At 42.8% G+C, this 14,613-nt stretch overlaps 1 protein-coding gene across 2 annotated transcripts; it reads left to right on the forward strand.

Moving 5' to 3' along the window:
- The first annotated feature begins 837 nt into the window (after positions 1–837).
- On the forward strand, positions 838–14,613 carry map2k7 (mitogen-activated protein kinase kinase 7). 2 transcript variants are annotated; one of them, XM_068322170.1, is made up of 13 exons: positions 838–1,011; positions 2,744–2,791; positions 5,139–5,283; positions 5,532–5,598; positions 6,757–6,870; positions 7,567–7,686; positions 7,787–7,894; positions 7,998–8,177; positions 8,272–8,352; positions 8,964–9,106; positions 9,233–9,278; positions 9,382–9,517; positions 11,431–14,613. In XM_068322170.1, the coding sequence occupies exons 1-13, from the start codon at positions 888–890 to the stop codon at positions 11,496–11,498; spliced, it is 1,380 nt and encodes a 459-aa protein (XP_068178271.1). In that variant the 5' UTR covers positions 838–887; the 3' UTR covers positions 11,499–14,613. The 2 variants fall into 2 exon arrangements, with proteins under 2 accessions (XP_068178271.1, XP_068178272.1); XM_068322171.1 differs by lacking the exon at positions 2,744–2,791.

Genomic DNA, 14,613 nt, shown 5'->3' on the forward strand with positions numbered 1-14,613 from the left:
CACTGTGGGACAAATAAAGGGTTAACTTAAACACAATCTAGATTAATGAGCTCCATAATTATTTTTTTATATATACTGTAATCCGCGAATGGAAATTAAGAATGCACACTCGAGTAAGTTAGACAATCACACACATGCATATTAGTGTGTTCACGCCCCTGTAATACACACAACCGCACACAAGCCTGTAAGCATGCAATGGGAGGTGGAGTGGTGGGCAGCCCCTTTGCGGAGCAGCTTGTAAGGGGGACAACGCCTTGCTCAAAGGCGCCTCAGCAGTGATCCAGAGGTGAGCTGACACCTCCCACTGTCAGCTCACACTCCAGATGTTTTTGGGCGGGAGCGGGAATCGAACCACCGATCTTGAAACATTTGATGACCCGCTCTACTGCTGAACCACTGCCGCCCCTGAACCTGTGAAAAACCTATGAGAGGAGAAAGCACAAAAAAATCTCTGAGGAAGAAGGGCATCATGGGAAGTCCCCCCCCCCCCGGCATAACTAAGACTGGTCAGAACCCACCTGGTCCAGGAAGGCCCCCTCACCCCACTGAGACCCCGGCTGGAGCGGCAACCAGGATGGAGGCGAGGGCTCTGCACCCTCAGTCTGGATCATCTGTTTCTAACAGTGTTATGAGGTTCCATCAGATTAAAATCAGGGACAACAGGTGTAATCTCATCTGTTTTAATCTCATCCTGTGTAATCTCAGGTGTTTTAATGGTGAATATCAGCTGTTGGGGCATTTTCTACCAACTAACACACTCCTGATGGTGTGTGTGTGCGTGCGTGTGCGTGTGCGTGTGCGTGTGCGTGTGCGTGTGTGTGTGTGCCTGCCGGAGAGGGGAGTCTGCAGCGCTGCCTGAACTACATGGTGCTCAATTTTTCAAGATGTCGTCGCTGGAACAGAGGCTGTCGCGAATCGAGGAGAAACTAAAGCAGGAAAATGAAGAGGCTCGTCGCAGAATCGACCTGAATATCGACATGAGTCCACAGCGATCACGTCCGAGGCCGAGTGAGTGTGGATCGGGGAGGACGGGGTTGCTGATGACGGCCGGAATAGCGGGGGGAAAGATCGGAGAGAGGAGGGAGGGAAGGTGCGGGGATGTTGTGTCGGTGCTAGCTGCTACATGCTAACAGACGAGCTACATAAACAAACACCGATTCCGTTCGTTCGCTTGGTTTTACTGTCAAAACCTAAACTTAACAACAACAACTAATTTATTCATGAGCCCGAATCTTTGAAGGGACGCTGTCATGAAGCGTCTCGCTGACATTTGTCTGGAATCTGTTCCGAGTCTGTCCTGTCAAACCTGCTAAGCTAGCAGGCTAGCAGGCTAACAGGCTAGCAGTGTCAGTCGGAGGAAGGCCCGGGTTAGTCCCGTCCGATGCAGCTTTTAATTCTGTTTTTAAAGAATTATGGAGGAATAGCGTAATCCCAGATTATCCTGGGATTTTCCTATGATTGTCAGTCAGCGTGTTTCAAGTCCAGTTTCACCAGCGGTTTTGACCCTTGACGAGACGGACGGGATGATTTTGTGCAAAAGCCATCAGCTTCTACCAGCAAACGTCACCGATCATCGATCAGATTGATCAGACCCGTTGATTACAGTCGAGCTGTAACATCTGATCAATGACAGCGTGCTATGAAGCGTATTAGAGCTGTTATAACGGTTCACGTCGGGCCCTTGAACGGCGTGAAGGAGTCATCGAGTCGAGTCTGGGACCCTGAGACGTGACCGTCATGACAGAGTTTATTATCTTTATTATAATTTATTATCATTGATTATCATTGATTATCATTGATTATCATTTTATTCTCACATGACGAACTTTAAATGCTGTCATCCAGACTTTACAGCATTAACTTTACACAGATTGATTTTCTTCTCCATTCATCACGTTTGAGTGACGTTGATCACAAACTTGGTTTTTCTGATAATTTGAACATAATTTTTTTAACTTGTGATTCTAATGAAATTGTGAATAATTTAAAATAAAGACTGTTGCTATTCTGCATTTATTTATTTTTTTACTGTCAACAGAATCTTATGAAAACACTTAAACCAACGCAAAATATATTCCTATCAATCAAGTATTGATTGTAATGTTTCCAATAACCAGTCAGGCTCCATTGATCTGCTGATCAGTCAATATGAAACAGATGATGAATGTTATTTCTCTAACGAAATGTTTCTACTCTATTAATAACTTGTTATAATAATAAATATTAATCATATATATCATTTTCTTCCAGTTATAAGACGTTATTTTTAAAGTGTCCTGCCGTTTCATACAAGAATATTTTAAATTTGACTTAAATTTAACCTTTGTTTCCAGGTTGGGGCTAGAATTAATTGATAATTTTGTATCAACAGATACAAAAAAACGGAAGAGAATCTGTTGTTTTATTTTATTTTATTTTATTTTTTGGCTTTTTTTTTACGATTTGTTTCACAAATCGTTAAAAATATTGAGAGATGGGACGGGGCATTCCTGATGTGAATCTTTTCACAGGACTTGTGACTACAAGAAAAAAAAAAGACTATCAGCCTCTACAGCTGCTTTTATCCATTCATGTAGAGAACAAGGGAATTATAGGAGTCAAAAAGTCTGTGTTTTTTTTTCCTGTTTGTTATATGATGGATCATTTATATGCGTGTGTGTGTGTGTATGTATGTATGATTGTCTCAGTAGTGCAGTGCAGTAATGTGTGTGTGTGTGTATATTTTCTTTCCTCTGTCTAGTCATCGTGATCCAGCTCAGTCCTGCTCCAGCCCCTTCCCAGCGTGCAGGTATCATTTAATCCATCGCTCTCTCTGCCACTGTGCCTCTTTTCTCCTCTGTCCTCGCACCTCAAATCTATCCTCCCTAATCTTTTTATTCCTTTTTTTTTTTTAATTATCAGTGAAAACACAGGCAGTTTCCTTTGTTCTCTTAAGATAAGACTGGTTTGTTTTTTCTCCTGCCTGTAGAGGAGGCCTTCAGGATTACAACCTAATTCATTGTTATTACTGGCATGTCTATTTAACACTTTTTCCACCATCCAGTGAGAAGTCTACATTTTTTTAAACCGATCTGTTACTTGTCGAGCAGCTTTAACATTTGTTTACTGTCTCTTGTAAGTAAATTGGGTGTTTCTGCAAATCAGCTTGATGGTTAATAATGGAACAAAAACACATCTGTGAACATCAGTAGTAAATAAACCACAGTTTGGAGCTGATACACGTCCACTTCTGCTTCTGAATGGATATACATCTGGGTGAAGTTTAACAATTCAGTCCTTAACCACTCCTGATATTTCACCCAGCAGTCATTTACACCTCCCTATGACCCCCCCACCCCCCTTATCTTTCCATCCCTTTTGCTCTCTGTCTTTATTTGTCTTTGCCAGTGGCAGGGCAGTGTTGGTGTGTGTTGATATACCCAGTTTGTGTGTGTGTGTGTCTGTGTCTGTGTCTGTGTGTATGTGTTACTGATGATTAACCTTTGTTTTGCTGGAGGCAGAGAATCACACTGCATGTGGCTGTCCTGCACGACACAGTGTTTCGGGTTGTGTTTCGTTCACCCGGTCTCTAATCCAGCATCCCCCACCGTCTGCAGGGAGTGCGGTGACACACACTCCGGCTCCTCTCCTCTCTCTGTTTCTCTGTCGTTTTGTTACGTGGCGTCTGAAGACTGACCTTCCTGTCCGATTCCACCTGACTGACTGGCTGACTACCAGCTTACTCTGTGCTGTGCAGCTTTTGGCTAAATGTCTCCGTCTTTTCTCTCTCTCTACCTCACATCTCACCTTTTTGATGTCATTTGCCTGTTTTTCCATCTTGCAGCATCCCCTCTCTCTTTCCATTTGCAGCAGCGCTGTGTTTAGCAGGAGGCGATGCAGCGATGCCTGCGAGTGTCCGTCTGTCTCCTCTCTCCTCTGTCTGTCTGCCTGTCGGTCCTCTCTTTCATCCCTCTGGAGCCAGTCAAACTATGGAGATGCAATCTGTGCCGAAGACGTTTCCCCTCCTCTCCTTACTAACCCCTCCTCTCCTTCACTGACCGACTGTCCCCCCGACAGGCTGATCTATCTGCAGGTGACTCCTGGAACGCCTGCTGGATCTCACAGAGGAGTGCCTGTCTGCTACTACATAATAATAAAAATGATAATAACAACCGCATGGTCCACAAAATGTTCTGCTCACTCTTTTCTGACTTAAAAATTAATCATAAGTAGGCAGGTTCTTTGTAGCTATTTGCCATAGATGTAGCCATTGTTCTTCTGACTATTGTTCTGACCATTCTGACTATATTTTTCGACAAATACTTTGTCAGGTTTCAAATTAAATGGTGCTTGCTTACAGAACTTTACATCCTTGAATGTAAAATTTAGATTAATGTTCACACGTGGCAGATGTAGATTGAAAACTCATTTTGGGATTTAGTGTCTCGGTCCCGGTCAGACGTAATCTTACACCTCTAACCCATCTGCCCCCCAGGGTTATAAAGTTGATTTGAGGTATCCACCTGTCTGTGTGGATAATGTGGACTTTATGTCCCGAACTATGATGTGTTATTTTTGTCTCTCCAGCCGTTAGCTGTTCTTACATAGGCGGACAGGCGCACAGTCCACAAGGTGGGCCGGTTGAAGACCCGCGTGGACCAAAAAAGTTCCCTCGATTATAATTTTGGATTTGTCATTCCTGAGCTGTGGCCTGACCATGTGCCGCCTCATCCGGCCCGTGGGATGTTGCCTTTACTTTTTGTTTTTTGTGTTATCTCACAAAATAATTCAATAGAGCCAGTATTGATTTTTCTCGGCACGTCATCGGTAATAATTTTTAGGCGGTCGTAGAGACGATGTAGTCGATCATATTCTCTGATGATCAGACCCTTATATTGAGTCATTACGCGTACATCCAAAACCTTGATTCCAGGAAGGAAACGTTAAAACAAAGTGAGAGCTGAAATGAGTTCAGACACAATATCAGTTCCTCTAGTTCACACAGCAGTCTTAAATCATCATAATGAAGTCAGTAATTGCATGAATAAGTGTGGTTGTTTCACACCTCCTGGCATGCTGGCGTCTGGTGGAACACATTATGTACAGTTTGCTTTGGTCTCCTGTCTGTGTCTGACGGATCGTCTCCTCCACCCCAGCGCTCCAGCTGCCGTTGGCCAACGATGGAGGCAGCCGTTCGTCTTCGTCAGAGAGCTCGCCTCAGCATCACCATTACCCCAGCTCACGACGACACATGCTCACGCTGCCCACGCCTCCGTACGGCCTACAGAAGAGCCTCGAGAAGTATGTGGACACATACCAACCGTCATCCACACAACCATTGTTCAGACACACACACAGACACGCAACCAGAGCCAGGTTCATAGAACGCTGTGGAAACCCGAGACGTTTGCAGAGTGTGTGGGTGGGGGGGCACATAAAGTTCCATCTTTGAGTCAGAAGCCTAACTTTGATCTCACTCTGAACGTTTCACTTTGACATATGAATATTCCGTTTCATTGTGTGTCATTGTATATATTTTGTCTCTACAGTGCAGAGATTGACCAGAAATTGCAAGAAATCATGAAACAGACGGGTTATCTGAAGATCGACGGGCAGGTGAGACTCGCAGATGTTGAGTTTCTCCAGTATGGACATTTTTATTGCCTACATTTCATAAATAATGTGACTGAAATCCGAAGAGAAAGGTGATTACATTGAAAATTAAAAAATCAAATTAAAGTTTCAAGTCAGAATAATTTGTAGCATTTAACAACATAAATGTCTGATCTATCTTGCTCTTATGTTTCACTGATCTCTATTGTTGTGTAAAAATTTTTTGGAATGAATATTTGATTTAATGGCATGTCAGTTCATTACAATGAACATGGGAATCAATCTCTCAAAAAGCGTCAGTGCTGTATAGGACTGCCTCAAATAATTATTTTGATAGTAGACTAATCGATTATTTTTTTTCAGTTTGTTGACTAACCTGATCAAATGTAAATTGAATGTAAAACACACACCTGATCGCACCAGCGTGAATCTGCTCTTGTATAATCGTCATTAGTTTACAGCTTGAAGAGAGAAAGGTGGAAGCGACAGCTGAGGGTGCAGCAGCAGCAGTTTCAAGTGAAAAAACAAAGATTAAAAGAAAAATTATGTGTCAACTATTAAATTAGTTGTCTACAATTTTAATATTCGAAATAATAATTGGTTGACTAATCATGGCAGCCCTCCTGCTGTACATGCAGACTAAAGTAACAAATGTTCGTCTGTATTTATTAACGCAGCCTCAAACACTGGCACTAGAAGACAGTAAAATAGGGTTTGAAATCTTTTTCTTGCCTCCAGTTATCCTGATCGGAGCCACAAGGTGTTTGAAGGTTCTTGAGAAATCGTTTGAATCATAAGTGCAATAATGATGCTGATTATTTTTTATTTCCTCTCATTGGAACAGAGGGTCATTACATCACACACACACTGAGTAACATGTCAGTGACAGACTCTGTTAGCGGTAATCTAATGTTTACCACACATGTAAATGATTCCATCCTGTGGCTGTGTGCTTGCCTTCTCTCGCCAACTCATATTATTTAAGCCTCCAAATATTTGTCAAGTAAATGACCCGGACGGGCTCACTGTTGTCTCATGATGCAGAAAGTAAAGTTTGAACCAGCCTCTGTTGATTTAAGATTTTGTATAGATGCTACTTTCGGTATAATAAACAGGTAAAATTATCTTTGATATGATCTTTTTTTTTTTTTTTGTCCACAGCGGTATCAAGCCGAGGTGACGGACCTGATCAGCGAGGGGGAGATCGGCAGCGGGACGTGTGGACAGGTCTTCAAAGTGCGATTCAAGACGACCGACCACGTCATCGCTGTCAAAGTAAGACTTGCGTGGTCGTTGCCCGTGCCACACGTTGATCTGCACTTCTGGACGCTAAACTGGCTAAGAGAGAGCTTTAACATGCAGGACATTTAATGTAGCACCATCTACGTCTGCTCAGGGGTCAAGGATTTTTCTAGCATTGATACAAATGTTTGTCCGTCTGTCAGCAGGATCAATCATAAACTTGTAAACAGATTACCAATGACGGTCACATTGCATCTGAACCTGTTGATTCAGTTTGAGTTTTCTTGGAAAAAACAAAAAACAAAAAACTATTAAACTAATGTTTTCATGAACAAGGAGTCTGCTGTGTTTTGACTGCTTAAAGGAATCCAATTTTATTCACCAAGAGGGATTTCCTGATAAACAGCAGCGTAGAATGCAGTAAAAGTTTCATGCGTAACCCACTCATTTTCTTTAATTGTGATTACTTACTAACACAGCGGCAGTAGTAATCCCATGTAACAGCCCTCCTCCACCAGAGATGACTTAATTGTGGTTCTGTAAGCGGTTTAATAATGAGGGGAGTCAGTCAGCTCACAAGAGGAGTCTTTATGTTGTTTATTTCCTAATGGGTTGTTTCTTAACCTGCATATCAAGCATGGTGTGTGTTTCATACTTGTGTGTGTCATACACTGCAAATGCTGGGAATAAACTCTTTATGCCTTTGTGTGTGTGTGTGTGTGTCACCAGCAAATGCGTCGTACGGGAAACAAGGATGAGAACAAGAGGATCCTGATGGACCTGGATGTGGTGCTGAAGAGTCACGACTGTCCCTACATCATCCAGTGCTACGGCGCCATAGTTACCAACGTGGGTGTCCTCAAACCACATGAAGTGTTTTTTCATTACTGCTTGTGCATCCTTTGTTTTTACCTGTAAAACCTGGTTTTGTTTACGTGTTTGTGTGCAGACGGATGTTTTCATCGCCATGGAACTGATGGGAACATGTGCCGAGAAGCTGAAGAAGAGAATCCAGGGTCCTATCCCGGAGAGAATCCTGGGAAAAATGACTGTGGCAGTAAGTGGAAGATTCTCACACACATATGGGGAAAGTATAGGTCTTTATGTTTTCCTTATAATCTTTATGTGGTGTGTGTGTGTGTGTGTGTTTTGTTTTCCAGATAGTGAAAGCATTGCTGTACCTGAAAGAGAAACACGGCGTCATCCACCGAGACGTCAAACCCTCCAACATCCTCCTTGACGCTAAAGGGCAGATCAAACTGTGTGACTTCGGCATCAGCGGACGTCTTGTCGACTCCAAGGCCAAAACCCGCAGCGCTGGCTGCGCTGCCTACATGGCGGTGAGTGAAGAATGGTCTCACACACACTTACCAGATTACACACGTTGATTCTCAACATTCCTGTTTTTCCTTAAATGTTTTTCCATCTTTGCAGCCGGAGAGAATAGACCCTCCTGATCCCACCAAACCTGATTACGATATCCGTGCAGATGTTTGGAGCCTTGGCATCTCTCTGGTATAAGTGCTTTCATTTCATTGCCATGAAAAAATATGACAAAAATATTACATTGACACTATTTTACATTTCATTTTCACATGTATTGAAAATCATTCACGTTATTTTACTGCATTTATGTTGTGAGAGGCGATGGCATTGGTAAGCCCATTTGGAGGGAAGTATTGACAGCAACATCACAGGGATTTTTGCACAGGAAATATAAATGATGATAATCTGATCATATTTGTATATTATATTCAAATAAAATCTCCTCCTGCTACCTATGCCAGCCTTTTAGGAAAGCTATTGCAGCAGATTATTTTTAAAATAATCAAATGACTGTATTTGTTCAGAACCAGCGATCAGAATGTGTGTTGGTAAAAATATTTAGACATTTATTATCAATCTTCTTTGTGAGGAAGATAAAACGTAGAGAAGCTAACAGCGGGAGAAAAAAATCTGCTGAGAGAGGAGAGCTTAAATTCCACAGCTAAATGTTGAAATGTCCATGATATTGTTAGAAACGTGTTACCAACAGAGTTAAAATGTGAAGGAGAAACATTATATCTACTGAGGACACAGAACAAAAGATTTGGTTTATTAATTATTGGTTTACTTGTGTTCTCCAGGTGGAGTTGGCCACCGGACAGTTTCCCTACAAGAATTGCAAAACAGACTTTGAGGTTCTGACCAAAGTGCTGCAGGAGGATCCTCCTGTGCTTCCTCTCAGCATGGGCTTCTCCCTCGACTTCCAGTCCTTCGTCAAAGACTGGTGAGCACATCAGAAACTCATCCGATGCAGAGCTTTCAGAATTTATCTTTTTTTTTTTTTACTTACTGCTGTGTCACGTCGTGTGTGTTTGTGTCTGTGTCTGTGTGTGTGTGTGTTTCTTCGCAGCCTCACAAAGGATCACAGCAAAAGGCCAAAATACCACCAGCTGCTGGTAAGACACCAATCAGAATGAGAATAATGATCATTTTTGGGGGTTTTTGGTTCACCTGACAAAAGTAACTGAAGTGTCTCTGTCTCTTGTGTTGTGTGCGTAGGAGCACAGCTTCATCAGGCGTTATGAGGTGCTGGAGGTAGATGTGGCCGGTTGGTTCCAGACAGTGATGGATCGCACGGAGTCTCCTCGCAGCAGCCAGTGTTACAGCCATCAGCACCAGCTCCACTCGCTTTTCAGTAGGTAGCCTAGTCCAGCGTCGCCCTACCCTGGCATCAGCCAGATGCTCGTCTAAGCCTAGCTTTAGCTTTGCCAAGCCCAGACTCAGTCTGTTGTAGTCTAGCCCAGCCTTAGCAGCTAAGCCTAGCGTTAGACTCAAGCCCCGCCTGTCCATCTGTCCACTGGAGGACCCGGAGAGCCGACGTAGGAGCAGGAGAGACGGGAGACGTGATTGAGGACTCTTGATGGACAGATGGACAGAGAGATGGACTGATGGATGGATGAAAGCGACGGTTTTTGTGTATCTTTGTGTTAAAATGTGGACAGGCAGACATGGGAATGAGGGAAGGTAAAAAGTGCACACTGTAGTTAGTTTCACGTGTTTACCCATTGTTACATTTTGTCACGCTTTCATGTCGCATCACAGTGTGTATAGCAGCCAAAAGCCCATCTAAGCAAACTGCGTGTGTTATGTGTGTGCGTGCGTGTGTGTGTGTGTGTGTGTGTGTGTGTGTGTGTGTGGTATGCATTTCTACATTTACACCATATTTCATTTTGTTGTTCATCTTTGTTAGCATTAATCCAAGCGGTTGGATTAGTCAGCAGAGTAGTCACTACACACTGGAACAAAGCATCTGCTACATTAGCAAACCTGAATCTGTCATGTACATAAAGCATTATGGAGGACACAGTATCTGGTGCAATTATAATACTTCAGGGGTTTCTACAATCACACATTCTCAGGGTGTGTGCGTGTGACTGTGTGTGTATGTGCGTGCACGCACACGCACGTGTGTGGATCAATAGCAAGACACAAACAAGTGAGATCTCGCATCCGAGCTAATCACTTTCAGATCACAGGTGTAACACATAAATAGGAATCCACATGTAAACATTTATGGTTCGCTGATCCTCATTAGCGTTAATATATAACATGCGTTTTGTCGTAGCCGTCGTTGTAATTAGAAGCTTCGTATTCGGATGAAATGACATAAGAAAACAAATCCCAAAAAAATTAGCGCTGCATTCTATATTTGTAGATAAGATATATTTACAGTTGTTGTTGTTGTTGTTTTTTTTGTGGTCTAAAGGACGTATATGAACCGAAAACATGTGGAGGAATAGACAAGGAGAGGATCGATTGGTTAGAAAGGAGTAAACTCAAACTCTTTGGTGATGTGTGCCAGCAAAAGTGAAAGGAGACAGGAGGTTTATCTTTGTTGAGGGGCATGTGGAAGATTTGGATCTGAAACCAGAGGGAGGGCGGGGGGGGGGGGGGGTTTGATGAAAGAACAGGAGCAGAGTGCTTTTCATTTGGAACGTAAAGGACAGGGCGTCCGTCTTGTACGACAGACGAATAAAAAGTGTAAAGTAGTGCTCCTCGTGTGACCAGAGCAAAGACCGTGGGCGGTTTGCTATCATTGGTCAAGAGATATGCCATTATAATGATTATAATTATAATTATAATGATCTGTGAGGCCTTTTTTAAAGTAATGGTGTACTAAAGAACAGGCCCTACATGTACGTGGGTGCAACAACAATTTCCATGTTTTTATTGTTGTTTTGTCCCATTTTTTTCCCCTCAGTGTCTAAATTCTACACTATAGAAATATCAAGTCTTGCCGAATTTAAGCCAAGACCGATAGTTAGCAGATTTTTTTGCTCACCTGACACCAAAGTGTCTTTTCCTGAACACAACAGAATGATTAAAAAGAGCAAAGACGAGGCGTTTTGTCTCAGCTACAAATAGAAGCAGTTGTTATTTTGATTCTTAGACTCCGAACTAGACAATTTCTGAGAATAGTTTTGGTGTAAAGACTGATGTAGAGATGCGACTGAACTGGTCACTTTGTTTGAGATAATGCGTAGATGTAAGCCAATGAGTGCAGGTCTTCAGACACTGACTAGAGTCCTACTGCCTCCCCTCCTGCAGGGCCACAGCCAAAGCCTGCTAGACGTGCAGACTCAAACCACCCACGCACCAAACCAAATCACTGCTAGCCACAGAGAACTGAGGACTATCAACGATGGAGGGAGGAAAACTGTTAAGTGCCAGAGAGAGATTCATGAATGTTGTCATGATGGCAAAAAAAAAAAAAAAAAAAAAGACATGTGAATATTAAATGACAGGAAAACGATAGGAAAGAGGATAAAGTGAGGTGAGGTGGAAGACGGGGATTGTTAAAGAAAGTTGAATGAGAAAGTTTTAAGAAACGTTAAGACAATCTGGAGTTTGGTGACAGGAAGTCGGAGGTAAAAAGAGGAAGCATTGGATTGGAAAATGGAAACGTATGACTGGACTGCCGAGCTGTGAAGCTAGCTGGTTTTTTGTTTTTTTTTAAAGAAAAAAGCTTTCATGGTGTTAGCACCAACCAACCAACCAAGTATGGATTTTAGCGAGTGAGTTTTGTTTATATGTAATGTTCTGTTCGACAGTGTTATTTATTTGCATTGTTACTGCTGCTACTTTTTTTTTTTTTTTTATTGCTTTAGACGCTACTGTCACGTCTTTCCCAAAGGACAAACACTTTTGAAATTTTCTTTAAAGCCAAATAAGTGAAATAATGCAATGTCAACAGAACCAAATACAGAAGAGCAAGTCTAAAGAGGGTAAACGCATGTGAAGACAGGATGAGGAGAGAGAGAGTGCGGAGAGGTCGACTTCACACAAAGTACTAACACACAAAAACGTGCACACACTTCACATTAAAGGTATTTCTGTGTATCCACGGTAGTTAAACGTGGTCGTCATGGCGTCACACTAAAGTCTTCACGGTGTAGATATGATAAGAGGGAATGTCTGTCTGTCCAAATGCTTTTTCGTCTTAGTCAACCTCAACTTTGTCCATCCATCCACCCATCATCCATCCATCCATCATCCATCCTTCCACCTGTCCAAATGTCACCTATAAGCTTAAAAACCTTGAGAGATTTTACACCAAAGGTGTCCACAACCCCAACAGAAACGCAAACGGACGTTGTTGATGTTCTGACTCGGTCTTGATGTTACGAGCGGTTACTCTCAGCCGCGACGTAAGTGAACTCTGTCTAGCGACGGGAGGAAGAGGTGTTGCGTGTCATGTATCGCACGGGGGGGGAGACAAACTCATTAAAGCAGCAGGGGTCCAGCAACACACACATAAGATTCATCCTTATGTCCTGTGAAGTGTCTGGCTGACGACTCACTCTTGTTACATCTGGGGTTTCCAGTACAGCTATAAAAGAGTTCTAAATCTAAAATGACTTTGACTAATCAAATGTAACGTTATCAGATTCAACTGCAATGTCTTGTTGCTTGTGGGCAATATATATATACACTAATATTGTACTCGTTTACCCACCGTTAGATAGTGTTGGTCCCGCTGTTGACCTACCTCTACTACATTTCAAGAAAATCTTGGATCAATTGTTGTGACTGCTCGATAAAATTTAGAAAGTTTCCAATCTAACTGCAGTAAATGGACTGAGCAGAGGTTAATAAAGCAAATGTAAAACGTAAAGACTAGATGGTCATCTAAAGCAGTGGTCCCCAACCCCCCGGGCTGCGGACCGGTACCGTTCCGTGGGTCAACTACTACAGAAATATTACGTAACCTACATTATTTCCGTTTTATTTATTATTTGATTCCGAACATTGTCTTGTTTTGGAAAAAAGCACCTGGTTCTCTCCTGCACATCTGACTCACTTTTTGACACATGTAAAGATGCTTGCCTCGGTCACATGACCGAGGCAAGCATCTCTCCCTGGCGACAAAATACATTACCGTTAAATTGAAACTCCCCAAGCTAGCAAAACAAACTTACACACACAAAAAAAACCATTGCCGTGATATTATGAGGATGCTGCAAATTAATTTGAATACACATTGGATTCACATTTATTATTATGTATACGGGGGGGGGGGGGTCTGTTGTGTTTAACACGACAATTTCTGACTCGTTTGTCAAGAATCTGATGATTGGTTAACACCCCTTGATGTGTCTCATTTGCTTATTGTATGTTAAAACTAATGTTCTTGTTGTTAAAATCTTGATGGATGAGGATTCCATGTTTGCTCAGTTCGCCCTCTCGCCCACCATGATCCACAAGCCCGCTCTGTGATACCAGAAAACACCAGTTTGAAACCCAAACCAGGGTCAAGTCGCTTCACGCAAACGGTCTGTTTGAACAAATGTGACGCAACTCTGTTAGTCCGGCCATTTTTTTTTTTTTGGGGGGGGGGTACCTGGAACTGATTTAGCTTTCTAACTGTGAACGACTCATGTTGACTCTCCGGATTCAGGGATGATCTTGAACCTCCCCCACGAAAAACTGTTGTACATAGACCCAGATCTGGTGCTCGGACTCCCATCAGCTGCACTGCACTGCCGGAAGAGCGCCAAAGTGTTCCCACTGGTGCAGGAGATAGGGCATCCCATTGTCACGGCAACCTTCAAAGTCTGTATGTTTAACCAGTCTCCCACTGTCAAGGGTTCCGTTATCAAGCTGATGTGTGTTTTACGCACGCACACACTCACTCGACCGTGCTCTTATTGTGTATTGCGATCCAAACACCTGATTGGGTGACGCTGTCACGATACGACTCTGTGCTAACCAATCAGGTCAGGCTAGTTGTGTATCTGCTGAATGAGAAAGATTGTCAAAGTGTGTGTGTGTGTGTGTGTGAGGAAAGAAAACATCTGTTAATTAAGACATACACACACATATACCTAATATATGAAGCTACCCCACCCCACTGTATACAGCAGTGCTTGCTCCTGCCGATAGTGGCTTTATGTGTATATTAGCTTGCCGGGTGAGCGGGCGGGCCAGGGGGTGTCGTCCAACCGCTAGTTCAAAGCGTTGTCACTGTGCTGTGCCTTGACACCGAGGGGGAGCGTGTGTGTGTGTGTGTGTGTGTGTGTGTGTGTGTGTGTGTGTGTGTGTGTATCATAAACCCATTTGTAAGTAAAACCAAATATCATTTTCACTATGCATTCATTCAAATCATGTCAGCTTTCTGGAGTGGAGAAGAAGAAAAAAAAAAGCCTCCTGTAAATACAGATTTACAGACCAACTGGAGTTGACAACAGTGTGTTTTCTTTTTCCAAGCTCCCCTCCCAGTGTGATTAACAC

The sequence above is a fragment of the Antennarius striatus genome, chromosome 8, assembly GCF_040054535.1.
Source record: "Antennarius striatus isolate MH-2024 chromosome 8, ASM4005453v1, whole genome shotgun sequence".
Classification (NCBI taxonomy): Eukaryota; Metazoa; Chordata; class Actinopteri; order Lophiiformes; family Antennariidae; genus Antennarius; species Antennarius striatus.